The 19,351-nt window shown below is 41.6% G+C and overlaps 1 protein-coding gene across 6 annotated transcripts in view; it reads right to left on the reverse strand.

Annotated features, from left to right (window-relative positions):
- LOC120532577 (E3 ubiquitin-protein ligase RNF180-like) overlaps positions 1-19,351 on the reverse strand; it is a 76,593-nt gene that overhangs the window by 22,080 nt on the left and 35,162 nt on the right. For all 6 annotated transcript variants that reach the window (XM_039758695.1, XM_039758693.1, XM_039758696.1 and 3 more), the window contains exon 5: positions 14,492-14,717. In XM_039758695.1, coding sequence (XP_039614629.1) covers positions 14,492-14,717 — 226 coding nt within the window. The remainder of the gene's footprint in view (positions 1-14,491; positions 14,718-19,351) is intronic.

The raw sequence follows: 19,351 nt of genomic DNA on the forward strand, positions 1-19,351 counted from the left end.
TTTGGTCGCGGAGCTCCATGCCGTCAAGGTGGACCAGGCTGCAACCCAGGCGGAGCTCGCAGAAACGAAGAGGCGGCTGGCGGCTGCGGAAGCGGTAAGACCGGAGCCTTCCCGACCGGCACATCCTCCGTTACAGCCTCTTTCCAGGGAGGACGACATAGAGTCGTACCTCTCCATATTCGAGAGGACGGCATCCCGACAGCGGTGGCTGCGGGCGGAGTGGGCGTCCATTCTGGCCCCGTACCTAAAGGGGCCTGCGCAGCCAGCATATCATGACCTCCCTGAGGAGGTAGCCGCCCAATATGAACTCCTGAGGGCTGAAATCTATCAGCGGTACGGGGTAACCTCTGGCCAACAGGCACGCGCTTGGCGTCACTGGCGCCGACCCGCACTACCGGCTCGAGCCCAGGCCTTCGAGTACTGGGGGAAGCTCGGACGCTGGCTACGGCCAGATGAAAATCAAGCTCGCCAGGTGGTGGAGCAAGTAGCGTGTGAGGGTCTGATTTACGCGATGCCGGATTATCTCGCCCAACAGGTCCGGAGGCACCCGCTCGCTGATATGAACGGCCTTCTGGAGGTTCTCGAGAGACAGATGGCGGTGTCCCAACTCAGGAGATCTGAGAGCCCACTCACCGCGCCCCAGAGGCTCCGGTCAAGCCGAAGGAACGAAGGCTCGCGCTGCCGTGCTGTTTCAAGTGCGGTGAGCCGGGACATCTATTGCCGGCTTGCCAGCTCAACCAGGAGCCGATGGATTGCAGCTGGGCGAAGGAAGAGAGGTACTGTGCACTGTCTAACCCCCTTGCGGTCACAAATACGGGAGTGGTGTTGTTGAACGGGCACTTGGTGGTGGCAATGTTCGATACCGGGAGTAACATAACCATTGTTATGTTCCAAAGGGGATTAGCAGAGAAGGACTGGAACAGAAAATCTCATTATATGCAGATGACATGGTACTGTATATATCGGACCCAGAAAATTCTGTGCCTGCAGTCTTAGCAGCACTCACAGAATTTCAAAAGCTCTCTGGTCTCAGAATTAATCTGAATAAAAGTGTACTCTTTCCGGTGAATTCGCAAGCATATAATATTAGATTAGACACCCTTCCTTTTATCATTGCAGAACAGTTTAAATACCTCGGGGTAAACATCACAAGTAAACATAAAGCTCTTTATCAAAAAATTTCGTCGTCTGTATGGAAAAAATTAAACAAGACTTGCATAGATGGTCAACCCTTCATCTCACACTAGCTGGAAGAATTAACACTGTTAAGATGAATATTCTTCCTAAGCTCCTTTTTTTATTTCAAAACATACCAATATACATTAATAAATCGTTCTTTAAGCAATTAGATTCAACAATAACCTCATTTATTTGGAATTCTAAACATCCACGCATCAAAAGAGCGACCCTACAAAGACAAAAGGCAGAAGGCGGCATGGCTCTACCTAACTTCCAGTTTTATTACTGGGCGGCAAATATACAGTCGATGAGAACCTGGACACAAATAGAAGAACATACACAGGCATGGACCGCAATAGAAGTAAAATCCTGCAGTACTTCTTTGTATTCCTTGCTTTGTGCTCCAATAAACACACGTTATCGGCAATACACTAATAACCCAATTGTGCTCCACTCACTTAGAATCTGGAACCAATGTAGAAAGCATTTTAAGACGGAGAAGCTTCTTTCTGTGGCACCCCTGCAAAAGAACCACCTCTTTCAACCCTCACAAACATATGCAGTTTTAATATCTGGAAAAATTTGGAATTAACTTGCTTAGAGACCTTTATATAGACAACGTCTTTGCATCCTATGAACAATTACGTTCCAAATTTAACATTCCAGCTACAAATTTCTTTCACTATCTTCAAATCAGGAACTTTGTTAAACAGAACCTTCCAGATTTTCCTCATCTTGCACCCTCATCCACGCTGGAAAAATTATTGCTCAATTTCAAGGAGTTAGACTCCATCTCTACAATATATAAAATCCTTTTACAATCCCTTCCTTTCAAAGATCCAAGAGGACACTGGGAAAATGATCTCTCAATTAATATATCAGAAAAGGAGTGGAAAGTAGCAATGCAGAGAATTCACTCAAGCTCCATATGCGCAAAGCATACAATTATACAACTCAAAATTATATATCGAGCACATCTGTCTCGACTAAAACTCTCCAAAATGTTTCCAGGACATGATCCAACCTGCGAACGTTGCAACCAAGCCCCAGCCTCACTAGGTCACATGTTCTGGGCCTGCTCCAAATTAACATTATTCTGGACAAAAATTTTTAATTACCTCTCAGACAGTCTTGGACTCACAATCCCTCCTAACCCATTAACAGCTGTGTTTGGGGTTCTTCCAGAGGGTCTTAAAGTGGAGAAAGACAAACAAACTGTGATTGCATTCACTACACTGTTGGCACGCAGACTTATTCTGATAAACTGGAAGAACCCAAACTCTCCTCTTTTAAGTCAGTGGGAAACTGATGTGTTATATTATTTAAAATTGGAAAAAATCAAATACTCAGTTAGAGGATCTGTGCAGACTTTTTCAAAACATGGCAGGATCTAATCAGTAATATTTTGAAATGATTTCATAAAGCACATAGAATTTGTTGATTTAGGTATTTTTAAAAGCCTTAAATTTTACACCGTTTGGCTTGCTCTCTCTCTCAAGGGTGGGGATCGATCTGTTCTTAGCATAATTCTTTTTTTTTTTTTTTTGTTAAAACTTGATTGCTATGTATTGATTGTAATAAAATTAATAAATAAATAAATAAAAAAAAAAAAAAACATAACCATTGTTGCTCGCCGCTATGTCCTACCGCGACAGTGGCTCCCTCACCGTATGGGAGTAAAATGTGTGCATGGGAAGACCAAAACTTATCGGTCTGCGAGATGCTTCATAACTTGGGAAGGGGCTCTGAAACAGCTGGTGGTCGCTGTAATGCCGGAACCGCCCTTTCCGGTCATCTTGGGACGTGACTGGTCGAATATTAAAAGCGGTAGGACCGTCACCACTCCTCTACCGAGACTAGGTCTGCTCATGGAGGGTCAGGGGCCCCTCCCTGCTGTTCCCACGCCGTGCACTTCGGCAACTATTGATGACGTAAACGGGTCGGGGGAGTCCTCTTCGGGGGAGGACCTCAACCCGGAAGGCGTCCCAAGAGCCGCTCCGGAGCTGGCAAACGCTCCCGCGGCCCCAGTTACAGACATACTTGCCGGCTTGGACACCCAATACCAGTCCACGCCAGCTTCCTTTAAACGTGAACAATGGAATGATGAATCCTTGAGGTTTGCCAGGAATGCTATCGTCTCCGGTGACGACATATCGTCCATGGCATCCACACCACACGGCCCTACTTTGTACTCGAAAATAATCTGCTTTATCGGGTTGCCGAACACGAAGGCGAGGTGCGGAATTTGTTGCTAGTGCCACGAACCTACCGGCGGGAGGTTTGTGAGCTAGCTCACGCCCATCTCCTAGGTGCCCACCTGGGAACCGAAAAAACGCTGGAAAGAATAAAGCTCCGGTTTTATTGGCCCGGGATCAATGAGGAGGTCCGCCGTTTCTGTCAGTTACGCCAGATTCCCCGCAGGGACCGTGCTCCGCTGATCCCGATCCCCCTGATAGATATCCCTTTTGAGCAGATCGGTATCGATCTAGTTGGCCCCTTGGTGCCTTCCGTGCGTGGTCACAAGTATATTTTGGTAATGGTTGACTACGCAACCCGATATCCCGAAGCAGTTCCCCTGCGCTCTGCTAATACTAAAAACATCACTCGGAAATTAGTAGCCTTGTTTTCCCGCGTGGGCATACCCAAACAAGTCCTCACAGACCAGGGTACGCCCTTTACATCGGATACGTTCAGGGAGGTAGCCAAACTACTCCAGATTAAGCATCTCAAGACATCCGTCTATCATCCCCAGACGGATGGACTAGTTGAGCGCTTCAATCAAACACTGAAGCAGATGCTCCGCAAGGTGGTCAGCGCGGACGGTAGGAACTGGGACCAACTTTTACCCGTCGTGCTGTTTGCCTATAGGGAAGGTTCCACAAGCCTCCACAGGGTTTTCCCCCTTTGAGTTGTTAAATGGGCGACAGCCCCGGGGTCTATTGGACGTACTTAAAGAAGGTCGGGAAGGGGAGGCGCTTCCCTCCACTAATCTCCTGGAATATATCGCGCAGTTACGCGATAGATTGACTAAAATCCGGCCCCTGCTTAAGGATCACATGTCTAGGGCTCAAGCAGCGCAGGTCCGGAACTACAACCGAAACACTTCTTTGCGTGAGTTTCAGCCTGGAGACCGTGAGATGGTGCTCGTGCCCACCTCCCACTCGAAACTTCTGGCTCATTGGCTAGGGCCATACGAAGTGAAAGAGAGAAAAGGACTCGTGGACTATTTGGTAAGCCAGCCAAATCGTCGACCGAGTGAGAGAGTGTATCATATCAACCTTCTGAAGCCGTGGCGAGACAGAGAGGATGCTCCGTCTCCCGGCCCCGCTCTCTCTCTTTACTCAGAAAAGACACCGCTTCACTTCGGTTCTAATCTGTCCCCTTCCCAACGGCAGGAGCTCGAGAGAGCCATCCTGTCTGTCCCGGAGGTGGTCAGCGAGACACCAGGCCGGACCCTGCTATTTGAGCACGACATTGTCAAAGACCCGGGGGTGGTTGTCCTGGAGCGACCCTACCGTCTCCCAGAGGCAAAACGCGCTGAGGTGGAGCTAGAGGTCCAAAAGATGCTCAAGTTCTTCAAATCATTGAGGAAAGCCACAGCCCCTGGTCAAGTCCTATCGTCCTCGTATCCAAACCGGACGGGTCGTGGCGGTTCTGCAACCACTTCAGAAGTCTCAATCAGGTCTCGAAGTTTGATGCGTACTTATACCCGGGTGGATGAACTCTTAGAGAAGCTGGGGACGGCCCGCTATCTGACAACTCTTGATATGACGAAGGGGTATTGGCAAATTCCCTTAACGGCATCCGCCAGAGAAAAAACTGCTTTTAGCACCCCTAGCGGTCACTAGCACTACAAGGTACTCCCATTTGGGCTGCACGGGGCGCCTGCGACCTTTCAACGTCTGGTGGATAAAGTGCTGCGGCCCCACCAGTCCTACTGTGCTGCATACCTGGATGACGTTGTTATCTATTCCAGCACGTGGGAGGAACATGTTGTGCAGGTCTATACAGTACTCCTGACGCTAGCGAGAGCTGGGCTTCGCATCAACCCGCACAAATGCTACTTTGGGATGAGCGAAGCCCGTTATTTAGGCTACCTGGTGGGTGGAGGGCTGGTGAGACAACAGTGTACCAAAATAAAAGACATCTTGGAATGGCCCCGACCGATGGACAAGAAACAGGTGCAGGCCTTCCTGGGGCTAGCGGGATACTACCGCCGGTTTGTACCTCGCTTCTCCGAGAGAGCAGCACCCTTGATGAACTTAACAAAGAAGGGAGCCCCTTTACATGTGGTGTGGACCAAGGATACGGAGCGGGCGTTCAGTGACTTGAAACGGGCCCTTACTTCGGCACCTATATTAAGGACACCTAACTTCTCGCTTCCTTTTATTCTCCAGACCGATGCTTCGGACACAGGCCTCGGTGCAGTGCTGAGCCAAAGCGTCCATGATGTCGAACACCCTGTGATTTACCTGAGCCGAAAACTGTTGGACCGGGAGACAAGGTATGCGGCGGTGGAGCGGAAGGCCCTGGCCATTAAATGGGCGGTGACGCACCTGCAGTACTACCTGCTGGGTCGGGAATTTACTCTCGTGACGGACCATGCCGCCCTCCAGTGGATGGCTCTTCACCGGGACTCGAATCCCCGGGTCACCAGGTGGTTCTTGGATCTGCAGCCCTTTAAGTTCACCGTCGTTTATCGCCGGGGCACCCTGCAGGCCAACGCTGATGCACTCTCTCACGATGGGCCTGGGCTAACGGGGGGGGTCCTGTCACGCACGAGTGCTTGGGGAACAGCGGATCGACCCGGGTTGTTACGGAAAACGTGCCGCGAGGGGTCTACGACGGGGTACTAACCTCTCTTTCTTTCCTTTTTCAGAAAGCCCGAGGTCTCAGAGACATAAACGAACGCCATGACGGCTATAGGAAGCACGCACTTCCGGGTCTATTTAATCCCTCCGATGACCCCTTGATGACATCAGTTCCCAGAATCCATCACGAATACCCAGCATCCTTCACATCAATCTCCGGTCCGCTCTCATAAAATGCCCGTCCGTTTCTCCTCTCATTTGTCTTTTTTGCTTTCTATGTTTTGTAAAGCGATTGACTGCTAGTTTTTTCCGTTACAGTATACGGGGCGGAAGACCCCAAAACTTACAACGTGTCTTATGTTACAATACATATATATATATATATATATATATAATTTTAATATAATGTGACGTATGTGTCACAAACTTGCATGAGGGAGGAGGCGGTGAGTCCAGGTTCCCAAAACAATCAGCTTTATTGTTGTGAAGGAACATTCTGAAAGCATTTATTCAAACTGTCACTTAAACACACGCAGCATGCAAGCAGGGATGATGACATCATCCTGCAGTCACTCCCTTCTCAAACCAAAAGAACAGATAGATAGCCTTCTTGCACAAGAAAGTAGACAGAAAGTGAACACACAGCCAGGTCAGAAGCCAGTTTTAAATGTTCCCCACATCCAACAGTGGGTGACAGACATGTTATGTGAGAAGCCTGCAAACTTACAGTGACACTGGCAACAGACAACCAGTCACTGCCTGTGTTAACAGTATGCTGGTATGCAGCACAGTTTTGGGGTTGTTAAGGTCTCAAAAACCTCACTATATATGATCAGTACCATCCAAATAATCAGATTGCAATTCAGACCGACTGACTACTTCCTTGTTGGCAATAACCACCTGTTCTTTCTTAAAAATTGTAATTATGATGTAATCATTATCTTTGATCGTGCTTCTGTTATTCTGGAATTTATAAACTAGGTCCCACATAAACCCTTAATTTTAGGAGATAATGACATCATTAAATGTATCAATTCTCAGATTTATTTAACTAATGCAAATCCAGAGACATCAGAAGGAACACTTTGGGAGGCGTTGAAAGCACATCTGAGGAAACAAACTGTAACATTCATACCTGTTTAAAATAAACTGAAAACTAAACAGACATTAGAATGAGTTACAGAGATATCCAAAGTTGACAGAGAATATGCACACTTACAAGAACGTGAACAAGACCCCGAGATACTTGAACTCCTCCACTTGGGGCAGGATCTCGCTCCCAACCCTGAGAGGGCACTCCATCCTTTTCCAGGCTGAGGACCATGGTCTCAGATTTTGAGGTGCTGATTCCCATCCCAGCCGCTTCACACTCAGCTGTGAACCGATCCAGACAGAGTTGAAGATCACAGTCTGATGAAGCAAACAGGACAACATCATCTGCAAAAAGCAGTGACCCAATCCTGAGTCCACCAAACCGGACCCCCTCAAAGCCCTGGCTGCACCTAGAAATTCTGTCTATAAAAGTTATGAACAGATTCAGTGACAAAGGGCAGCCCTGGCGGAGTACAACTCTCATTGGAAACGGGTTCGAACTTACTGCCGGCAATACAGATCAAGCTCTGACACCGATCATACAGGGACCGAACAGCCCTTATCGGGGGTCCGGTACCCCCCACAGGATTCCCCGAGGGACACGGTCGAACACCTTTTCCAAGTCCACAAAACACATGTAGACTGGTTGGGCAAACTCCCAGGCACAGTTGCTGTTAAACTGGCAGGCCAAGAAAAATACAGGAGCGGCATATGTGCAGTATTGTGAGAATGGTTACAGACAACCCACAGATCACCTCCAAAGACCTGCAAGAACATCTTGCTGCAGATGGTGTATCTGTACATCATTCTACAATGCAGCGCAATGTGCACAAAAAACATCTCTATGGCAGGGTGATGAGAAAGAAGCCCTTTTTTGCATTCACGCCACAAACAGAGTTGTTTCTTGTATGCAAATGCTCATCTAGACAAGCCAGATTCATTTTGGAACAATGTACTTTGGACTGATGAGACAAAAATTGAGTTATTTGGTCATAAGAAAAAGCGTTTTGCATGGAGGAAGAAGAACACCGCATTCCAAGAAAAACACCTGCTACCTACTGTCAAATTTGGTGGGGGTTACATCATGCTGTGGGGCTATTGTGACTAGTTCAGGGACTGGGGCCCTTGTTAAAGTCGAGGGTCGGATGAATCCAACCCAATATAAACAAATTCTTCAGGAAAATGTTCAAGCATCATTCACAAAGTTGAAGTTACTCAGGGGTTGGAAATTCCAACAAGACAATGACCCAAAACACAGTTCAAAATCTACAAAGGCATTTATGCAGAGTTGGAGAAGTACAATGTTCTGGAATGGATGTCACATTCCCCTGACTTGAACATCATCGAAAATCTATGGGATGATTTGAAGCAGGCTGTCCATGCTTGGCAGCCATCAAATTTAACTGAACTGGAGAGATTTTGTATGAAAGAATGGTCAAAAATACCTCCATCCAGAATCCTGGCACTCATCAAAGGCTAGGAGGCGTCTAGAGGCGTTATATTTGCAAAAGGAGGCTCAACTAAGTATTGATGTAATATATCTGTTGGGGTGCCCAAATTTATGCACCTGTCTAATTTTGTTATGATGCATATTGCATATTATCTGTTAATCCAATAAACTTTGTCACTGCTGAAATACTACTGTTTCCATAAGGTATGTCATATATTAAAAGGAAGTTGCTACTCTGAGAGCTCAGCCAATAGTAAACAAAATTCCAAAGAATTAAGAGGGGTTCCCAAACTATTTCATATGACTACATATTATATATATATATGGTTACATGTGAATCCAGATCAAAAGAAGAGGAAATATAACTAAAGTTACATACAATTATGAGTCATAAATGAGGAAAGTAGCTTCAAGCCAGTACTGAAGGTTGAGTATACGTATGTTTTACAGGGTCAACAATTCTAAGTTCAGCCTTGTCCTGTATTAAATTTTAAATGAAGAATGAAGTTTATCAAACACTGGCAACTCTGTCTAAAACAGTTGCTTTCCACTGTTTATTAATATTACAAATACTAAAATGAAATGTTAGATACTTTTTTATTATTAATAATTGTAAAAAGTGTACTTTATTAAATATAATTTTCTCAGTATGTCAATTTCTAAAAATGATAGTATAAAAAATAAGTACACCAAAACTTTTAACACTGACAAACCAGACCTGAGAGTGAGACATAGACAGAGAGCAAGAGAGAGAGAGGCGCAGGGGGGAGGGTTGTACACCGTGCTCATGCAGGAAGAAGGGGGTTAGAAAGACAGTACTCTCCTGAGTTGCAAACTTTCACAGAAATCCATTGGTCTCCGTGCAGAGGGTGGAAGCAACAGGTATCCACTCTCTCTCTGAGTGAATGTGAGCTTTGAAATACTTCAATTTGCCAAGATGGGAGTGGAGTGTCACAGCAGGAGCACACTGAGATGGAGAGGTGGAAAAAAAAACAAAGCTGAGTCATGAGAGTTGCGTTCAGCTGCTGTGTGCCCTTTTTTGTTTGTTCCTTTGTGTACCACCGGACTGTTGTTTGTGTACCACACTGCTTTCGTGTATAACTAAATAGATAGTTGTTAGGAAAAATTTAAATTACCTCTATGTATATTTATTTAAAAACTGGGCAATTTAAAGACAATCTTTAAAATTAGAATTGGTATTTTTAATAATGTCAGCCTCACCAAAGCTGCAGCCTTCAGTTTGAAAATCACTGGCTTAGAACAGCAGGGGGTATCAATGTGATTAAGAAAAATAAATCAATTTACCTTTCAAAATTAATTGCATGTGTTAATGTGTTAACTGTGACAGTCCTGGTAAAAAAAGGTTCCAAAACTAACACTATAATACCTGAAGCCTACGAAAAAACTAATCCTGGGCCACCTTAAATTCCTTGGTACCACTCCATTAGTATCTTTTGTTTTGCAAATCAGCACAAGCAGCAAGCAGCTTGCTATCCCATCCCCCCACTGCTGCAGCTCAACTCGGGCGAAAAGTTCTCCCAGCTCTAGTGTGTTTATGTGTGTGTGAGGATATGCATGTCACAGACTGACTAGCAGGATGACTCATTACCTGCTGCTACATCCAAACGGTGCCATCTTTTGATTCTACGCCTGGTGCAGCTGCATTGTTCTTATGTGTGACTGGTTGGTTCTTTGCGGGGAGGGCTTCCATTCTCTTTCTCCGACGTAGGACACCAATCCTCATCTGAGTTGCCCAGAGCGGACTGGATGGTCTCTTGGTCTGGAATCCCTGCAGATTTTATTTTTTTTCTCCAGCCGTCAGGAGGTTTTTTTTGTTTTTTCTGTCCACCCTGGCCATCGGAGCTTACTTATTCTATGTTAATTAATGTTGACTTATTTTTATTTTTTATTGTGTCTTCTATTTTTCTATTCTTCATTTTGTAAAGCACTTTGAACTACATTTTTTTGTATGAAAATGTGCTATATAAATAAATGTTGTTGTTGTTATACCACGTCTTTATTTGGAAACAGCAGTGTCAGATCAGGGGAAGCATGAACATGATACAGAAAAAAAAAATGAAAAATTAAAAAAAAAACAAAAAAACGCTAACCTTTAAGAGCTAGTGTAAATTTATGGTACTTGTACAGACTCAAATCAAATGTATGTTTTAACTCAATAATAGTAGCAATAACAGCAGCTCACAACTCAAACCGGCAATTCTGGGAAGCGCCCAGAATCAAACCAGCAACCTCTTGATTATGAGTCGGCAGTTCTTACTGCTGAACCACCCAAGCGGTCATGTCAGCATCGTACCTTAACCCGATTTCTTTTTCTTCAGTTAAAGTGTTTAATATTTGGACTTCAGTCTTGACACATTATACACTTCATGTCAAAAAGTTTCTGCTTTAAGATATGTGTTTAACATTTCTTGCCTCACATTTCCTGTCATCCTACATTTACATAGATTGTTGTAGACATGGAACACACATGAACTGCATGTGTTCCAAATAACAATATATTATTTACCCTATAAAACTACAGGCACCTCAGCCCCAGATAAAAACACTCTTGAGCTGAGAATTTTGTGACTGACTTCAGCTCTGAAGGTGGGGGGATGGGATAGCAGGCTGCAGGCTACTTGTGCTGATCTACACATTTGCAAAACAAGATACTAATGGAAATGTGCAAAATAATTTAAGGTGACCCTGAGTTCTGAGTTTTTTCATAGGCTTCAGGGATTCTAGTGTTAATCAGTCTCTAACGGTCTGGTTATTAGAGGCAAGCATCTCTGAGCCTCTGTGCCACTGAGGCAAGCATCTCCGAGCCTGTGCTCTTTCTGGATGGATGAAGCAGTGCTTCTGCAACCACTGTCACCAGTGTTATTCCACTACTAATGCAAATGCTGTCACCACCATTAATCCACTGTCAAATCAGCAGAGTTAAACTGCCTAACCACCCAGCCCCAAGGGGACAAACATCTCCTCCACAATCAAATTCACTAATTTGTTTGGAAAATTGCACACACAGCTACACGATAATTGAACGTACATCATTCAGCATTTTTTAAAGCTATGCCACAAAACATAGCTGTTTTCATCACAAATTATGTGCTACATGCTGCTAGTATAAAATAAGTAGTTTTACCTGATATTAGGTACCACCTTAAGTAGCCCAGTCTTGACCTTTAAGTTGATATTGGCTCACTAAGACACTTGGGCCATGTTTTTAAACTGAGACATCTGTTATACTCTGTATTTTAAAACAACTACAAACTTTCAGGAAAGGGCACTGTCATTCTGTTCTTTTCCACATATTATTTAGCAACATTTCTCTATATATGCCTCTTTATTTATGACATGAGCAATATTTTTGCAAGATCTATTCTATCTAAAAGGTGGAGTACACATGAAATGAAATAATTGTTCTGCAAACTTGCTCACTGCCTAAACAGTTATGCAGGATTCACTAGCTACACATGACCTCTACAAATGCTGCTTCTGCAATGGCTTTGCCAGCTATGATTGTAAATTAAAAATATATGTTACAAATAGGTTTTAATTTGATTGAAATATAATTTGAAAAATACATGTCCAAGAATTGTCCCAGCTCTCTTAGACCTACAAAGGACTGGAAAGCATAACGGGTTGTACCAATAATAATGGGTGAAATGCAGGAATGCCAATGAACCCTGAAAAGGACGTTTAATAAGTCATTCCTAACATTACACAGTGTCCTTCACCAATCACATGTTCACAAGACACTTTCTGAAGCCACCATCTAAACCTTTAAATGATATTTCATTTTTAAAAGCACTCGAAATAAATAATCTGTTCAACTACTATAAATTTATATAAATGACATTGATGCAAGAAAGCAAAATGTTAAATCTTGTCTAGTTCTTACTGCCTGTAAAAATCCTTTGTTTGATTAACCTTCAGGGGAAAAAATCTTTAAAAATCTTATTCCTCATTCATTTACACTGCTCATGCTTAATGCACATTCAGATGAATTTTGGGAGGTCTTAAAAAAACCAAACACAGCATCGTAAGTGAAAGATGCATGTGAACCCCTATAGCTCTTCTAGTGCTGGTACTGAATCTTGAACTGAATAAGTTATATACTTTGGTTTATATTGTTCGGGATTTTGCTTTTCTGTCTCATGTCCTTAAGGATATACTTGAGCAGATGTAAATTTAGAAGATGCCCATGAAAAACAGAAGTTGAGTCAAAAGAAAATTAGTGATCACTTATATTCCACCAGAACTCATCTGATGGGTTTGACTTGCATTTATATCTGGTCAGTCATTTTTGTTTTAAGTGAAAAATAGGTAGCACAGTTCTGAAAAATGACAGTCTCTTTCATTAGATGACACAACAGTAAATTGCAGCTATCTTCTGCTGCCCTGTTAAACTTCATCACACAATTACTAGCTGATTGAATACACAGTTCGCTCTTGGTTAAGCTCAAAGACCCAAAATGCACATACTGTCTTAATTGAGTGATCTCTCTCTTTTCTTTCTAATAAACTGAATACTGAAGTTCCTCCTTCTCCTGGTTTTGATGCGGTTATGTCTTAATGCCTTCAGATATGAAGACAAGATGGCAGCATGATTGGCACCGCCACACTCTTTGGGTGTGCAACTCCACCACTTCACCCTTAATACTGCAGGCAGCTCTACCTCCTCCTCTTTCAAATAGTCTCAGTCAGGCATCTCCACACACTTGAGACATTTTTAATAAAGAGGGGCTCAAAATGTTTGGCTAGTGATAGATGCTTTTTTGATCATATATATTTGAAATCATTTATTGGTATTTCCAGATCTGATATGGAATTAATAAAAATTTTATCATGAAAAAAATTAAATATATGTCTACATGGCTGACAACAGTTGTAAAATCATCCCTACCAGTAATACAAATTGCAGCCTCACATAAAATAAAAATGTAAAACTTTTCTTAAACATGTCTATGTTTTCTAGAAGGTATTGTAATTTCAAATCCCACTCACTGCAGCTAAGGTATTACATATTCCATATGTGTAACCCCAATTGCCCATTATCCCTAGCCTTTCTGTGGTTTCAAACTGTATACTTTCCTCTCTGGTTCTGTAATTCTGTCTCTACCTTCTTTCCATCTTCTTCAATCTGTTCTGGCTCCTAGCTCACAAGGTATGGCAATATGCCTAAATGTTTTGTCATCTTCACAGTTAGAAACATCAATTGCATTAAATGAGCATATGTCTAAAAGTTTAGCTAAACTGAATTTCACCAGGAAAAAAAACATAACCTGCACACTAAATCTATTAAAGTAGGACTGCATTTTATAAGTCATTAATTTATATATACAGAACAGAAGACAATAGTCAGACTTGTCAAAAATGCTGGTGTCTCACAAAAATAAACTTTTGCAAAAAATTATTGAGATTGCACAGGTATCCAAATATGAGAAACAACTCTCAGAAAGTTTTTCAACTTCAGTGTAGGTGTACTGGTAAGTTCTAAAGTTTTCATTTCAAATTTCAACACGCTGAAGGTCATTTTAGGCTGATCAACATTAATTAAGAAATAGGTCTATCAAACAGTGTGAATTTTTTTTTTTTTAAGAAGACCACAGATTAATGTTCCAGTGAAAAATCTGCTATAGTCCTCCAAGACATATGCTGTAAATCCCAGAGTACACATTGATGTATTGAAATGATTACATATCAGAATATAGAACCTTATTTAATGCACCAATTAGTTGATAACTAATTCTGATACCCTAACAAAAATGCTTTATAAACAAGTACAATTTAAAGAGAGAAAAAAACTCTTATTTCTAACAAAAAAAGAAGATGCATCAACAACCGTTAACATACATTGAAACAGGTCTCATTATTGCTTGATTTTTCTATATGAAGTATACACAAACAAGATAGCAGCAAATCATGTTTGCTCTTTTGTGTCAAAAAGTTTTACCTGACTGGAAAAGGACATCAGAGATGATCATCCTACAAAGTGGGCAGGGAGCCTTGGTACGGTTGTCTTTGGCAAGAGTTCGGAGGCAAGGTTCACAGAAGATATGCTGGCAAGGGTAACACATGTAAGGGCTAAAATAAATATCCAAACATATAGCACATATGTATTGTTCCTTGTCACTGACACTGATATCATCATAAAGACTTGGGAGATTTTCACAAGAGATCTAAAGAAAAAAACAAAACAAGGAGATTAATATAAAACACATCATCCAATTAAGGGTCACAGGTGCATGTGTGAAAAACAAAGCAGATGATCACAGTAGCTATTTTAACAAGATTTATTTTTTTCTAATAAAATAAAATAATGAATTCTATACAACATTTGAAACACAGTATCTTTTATTGTAAAGATATTTTATATCTTCTTTAGACTATGAAGGCACTTCTGTCCAAATGCTTCAGGAAAATAAAAAGAAACGCTAAGAGCTCAATACTGATTAATTGCACAATAAATTAAAATAAATATTTAATTACTGTTGTAGCTCCTCCATGGAGAAATTAACTTTTAAAAGGAAAAGTGAGTGACAGGAAATTTTCCCCTTTCCTTTTATGAGCAATAACACCTACAGTGGATACAGAAAGTATTCAGACCCCCTTCAATTTTTCACTTTGTTATATTGCAGCCATTTGCTAAAATCATTTCAATTCATTTTTTCCTCATAAATGTACACACAGCACCCCATATTGACAGACAAAAAAAGAATTTTTGAAATTGTTGCAGATTTATTAAAAAAGAAAAACTGAAATATCACATGGTCCTAAGTATTCAGACCCTTTGCTCAGTATATAGTAGAAGCACCCTTTTGAGCTAATACAACCATGAGTTTTCTTGGGAAAGATGCAACAAGTTTTTCACACCTGGATTTGGGGATCCTCTGCCATTACTCCTTGCAGATCCTCTCCAGTTCTGTCAGGTTGGATGGTAAACGTTGGTGGACAGCCATTTTTAGGTCTCTCCAGAGATGCTCAATTGGGTTTAAGTCAGGGCTCTGGTTGGGCCATTCAAGAACAGTCACAGAGTTGTTGTGAAGCCACTCCTTCGTTATTTTAGCTGTGTGCTTAGGGTCATTGTCTTGTTGGAAGGTAAACCTTCGGCCCAGTCTGAGGTCCTTAGCACTCTGGAGAAGGTTATTGTCCAGGATATCCCTGTACTTGGCCGCATTCATCTTTCCCTCGATTGCAACCAGTCGTCCTGTCCCTGCAGCTGAAAAACACCCCCACAGCATGATGCTGCCACTGCCATGCTTCACTGTGGGGACTGTATTGGACAAGTGATGAGCAGGGCCTGGTTGTCTCCACACATACCGCTTAGAATTAAGGCCAAAAAGTTCTATCTTGGTCTCATCAGACCAGAGAAATTTATTTCTCACCATCTCAGAGTCCTTCAGGTGTCTTTTAGCAAACTCCATGCGGGCTGTCATGTGTCTTGCCTCTCCTCAGTGTGTGGAGACAACCAGGCACTGCTCATCACTTGTCCAATACAGTCCCCACAGAGAAGCATGGCAGAGCCCTGACTTAAACCCAATTGAGCATCTCTGGAGAGACCTAAAAATGGCTGTCCACCAACGTTTACCATCCAACCTGACAGAACTGGAGAGGATCTGCAAGGAGGAATGGCAGAGGATCCCCAAATCCAGGTGTGAAAAACTTGTTGCATCCTTCCCAAGAAGACCCATGGCTGTATTAGCTCAAAAGGGTGCTTCTACTAAATACTGAGTAAAGGGTCTGAATACTTAGGACCATGTGATGTTTCAGTTTTTCTTTTTTAATAAATCTGCAACAATTTCAAAAATTCTTTTTTTGTCTGTTAATATGGGGTGCTGTGTGTACATTAAGGAGGAAAAAATTATTTAAATGATTTTAGCAAATGGCTGCAAAATAACAAAGAGTGAAAAATTGAAGGGGGTCTGAATACTTTCCGTTCCCACTGTATAAAATTTCTTTATCTTGGTCAATTTTCTCCACTTACTGCAAATCTTATTACTGCAATAGCAAGTAATTAGAAAGGTATGAATGGTCTAACAGCATAATTTTAATATTATATTACTAGATAGATGCATACACTTGTACAGTATCATGGCACAACTCTATTTCATACAGGAAAACACCTAAAATGTGTGGCTGGCTTCCTTTACAAATACCAAAGGTGCAGATTAGCTTCACCAGTAATTGTTAATGAATCTTTTATTTTCATTTTTTATTGAATTCTTTTTGATGTGGGGCAAAAATTTTCTTTTTGAAAAGATGATGAGACAATAAGTATATGGCAGACAAGCAAGCTTCCTGGGTGCTGGTAGTGTTGGTGCCTCGCAGTAAGGAGATCATGGGTTTGGTCCTGCCTCCTCCTTGCATGGAGAGCACTTTGAGTAATGAGAAAGGTGCTATGCAAATGTAAAGAATTATTAAGAGCATTGCTACAGGGTGGATACTATGAGGAAGGCACGTGGATCATGTGAAATGAGACCCAAAGGTGCCCATGCCATGAATGTCCTTTGGTATAGGAGGAGGATGATGCTGAACACCATTACAAACCCCACTGAATTCACAGAACTCCCAAACATTTCCACAAAGGGCACTGAAATCAATGAGGAAGGACAAAATTAACTACTATTGAGTGATAATGGTGAAATAGTCTTAATTGTCCCCAAGGACTACGGAAGTGTCTTTCAGCTATGCTGGTCCAATTATTGTGGATATGAACTTGATCTGAATTGTGAGGCCATTAATCACCAACAACCTGGAACCACCTTATCAGAATAGCAACATTTCTTGCAGACTGTGGCAAAATGACCAGGAAGCATGAATCCACAAAGACTTCCCAGATCCACATCCCAGATTCAATAACAAGTGCAAAACTCTCTCAAACTGAAAAGTTAAGTATGTTTATTTTTCCTCCTCATGCTTTTGCTCGCTCATTTATATGGCTCTGTGAAGTCACAATGACTTGGCAAAGAATTATAGGGTGCAGGGGAAAAACATTTTTATAACAAGCCACACAGTACTTTTTCAGGAAAATATTCAGATAAATATTCAAATAAAGTTTTAGTGAATTTTGCTGATCAACACTACTGCCAAGTCCCCTTGATTTAAGCTTTTCAGCTAGATTGTATGTCTAAATAACAAATCTCTCCATTGAGATCAAGAAACGTCACTTTTAGTAAGATTTCAATAGGCTTTACTATGTACTGTTATACTTTTGTCCCAGTCTGAACAGAGACATGGGCAACTCCAGTACTCTATGGATAATGATTCTGAATTTTGTATTACTTTTATGTACATGCATATGCTTAATTGATACAATTAGAATTACAATCCAAACACAATACTAATGTAATGAACTAGGAAACACTGACATCTATCAGAATGTTTTCATTTATCAAAACTCTTTAAACCAAGAGGCTTCATTTATTAAAAAAAAATATGTAAAACACACCCCTAAATTTGAAAATATAATTATTTTCTAAATGTTTATATAAACATTTTACAAAATGTCTAAGTCTATTAAATCTTAAAATTGTGCACACACCAATAAGGACATCATCTTTCACAGAATACTCTCACGTACCCTCATATGGTAAGATAAAATGCCATATAAACAACACAAAACCATGCAAGATTAATTCTATTTAACATGATAAAACTGATGAACTATGGAGACATGCAAATTACATTCTTTCATGATACTAGGCATGATACTAGGCTGAGATACTCGTTACCTGTTAGGTCTCTCTAAACGTTCACTGCACAAAGAAACCCAAGCACAAAGAGTGCCTAAACTTCCACTCAGAGGGAGTGTGTGTAATAAAGTTCTCAAAAGTAGATGGCAACTCCTGGCAGATGTCCATAAAGACTACTTGTTGTAGCTAGTAACACCTCCTGAGTCACAGATGTGTGGAAAAGATTAACCAATCACTCAGAACACAACTGTCTACATAATGCACCATTAGCAAAGTCCTCTAGTATGGCAATTGCAGCTATGGCTTGTGACTCCTTAAATTTAAAAAATTTCCATTTGTATACGTACAATACCACATTGAGTGAACAGCAAGATAAAGCAGAGTGTCAAATTTTAACTAACTGATACTTGAAATAATGTGAAACAAACAGGAATGTTTTGCGGTCTCCAAAAAAGAAAACTGTATGCATAGTTTTTAGTATACAAATGTATAAGAAGACATTGACATCATGTTCAGGTTTTATAAATTCCAGTTTATAGTTTGAGTTTCACATAAGGCCACATTGATGGAATCTATGATTAAATATGCTAATAACAATTTTGTAAATGAATTATCTTCTTTTAAAACATTTTCAAATCAAGATTGTCACCAAATAACTCTGTTGTCAAATATTTGCAGATGACAATAGGTTTGTCAGTACACAGTGAATGAAATTTTATTATCATTTATTATTATGTAACTGTAGCACTGCTGCCTTGCAGTATGGAGATCAGGGTTCTTATCCTGTGTCCTCCCAGCATGGAGTTTGCAGGTTCTCCCTGTGTTTCATGGATTTCCTCTGTATACTCTGGTTTCCTCCCAAATTCCAAAGACGTGTAGGTTAGGTGGACTGGTGATACTAAATTGGCCTTAGTGTGTGGTTTGTGCGTGTGTTTGCCCTGTTATAGACTTGTGCTCAATGCTAGCTGGGATAGGCTCCAGCACCTACGACGACCCTATTCAGGACTAAGGAGGAGGAGGTTGTTAGGAGCATGACAAATCAATTTAAGATCCCAGATTATGACCTGAGTGCAGCCATGCAATGGGTGATACCTCAGCACGACACTAGTTCAGATGGAATG

Source organism: Polypterus senegalus, chromosome 7 (genome assembly GCF_016835505.1).
Source record: "Polypterus senegalus isolate Bchr_013 chromosome 7, ASM1683550v1, whole genome shotgun sequence".
In the NCBI taxonomy this organism is placed as follows: domain Eukaryota; kingdom Metazoa; phylum Chordata; class Cladistia; order Polypteriformes; family Polypteridae; genus Polypterus; species Polypterus senegalus.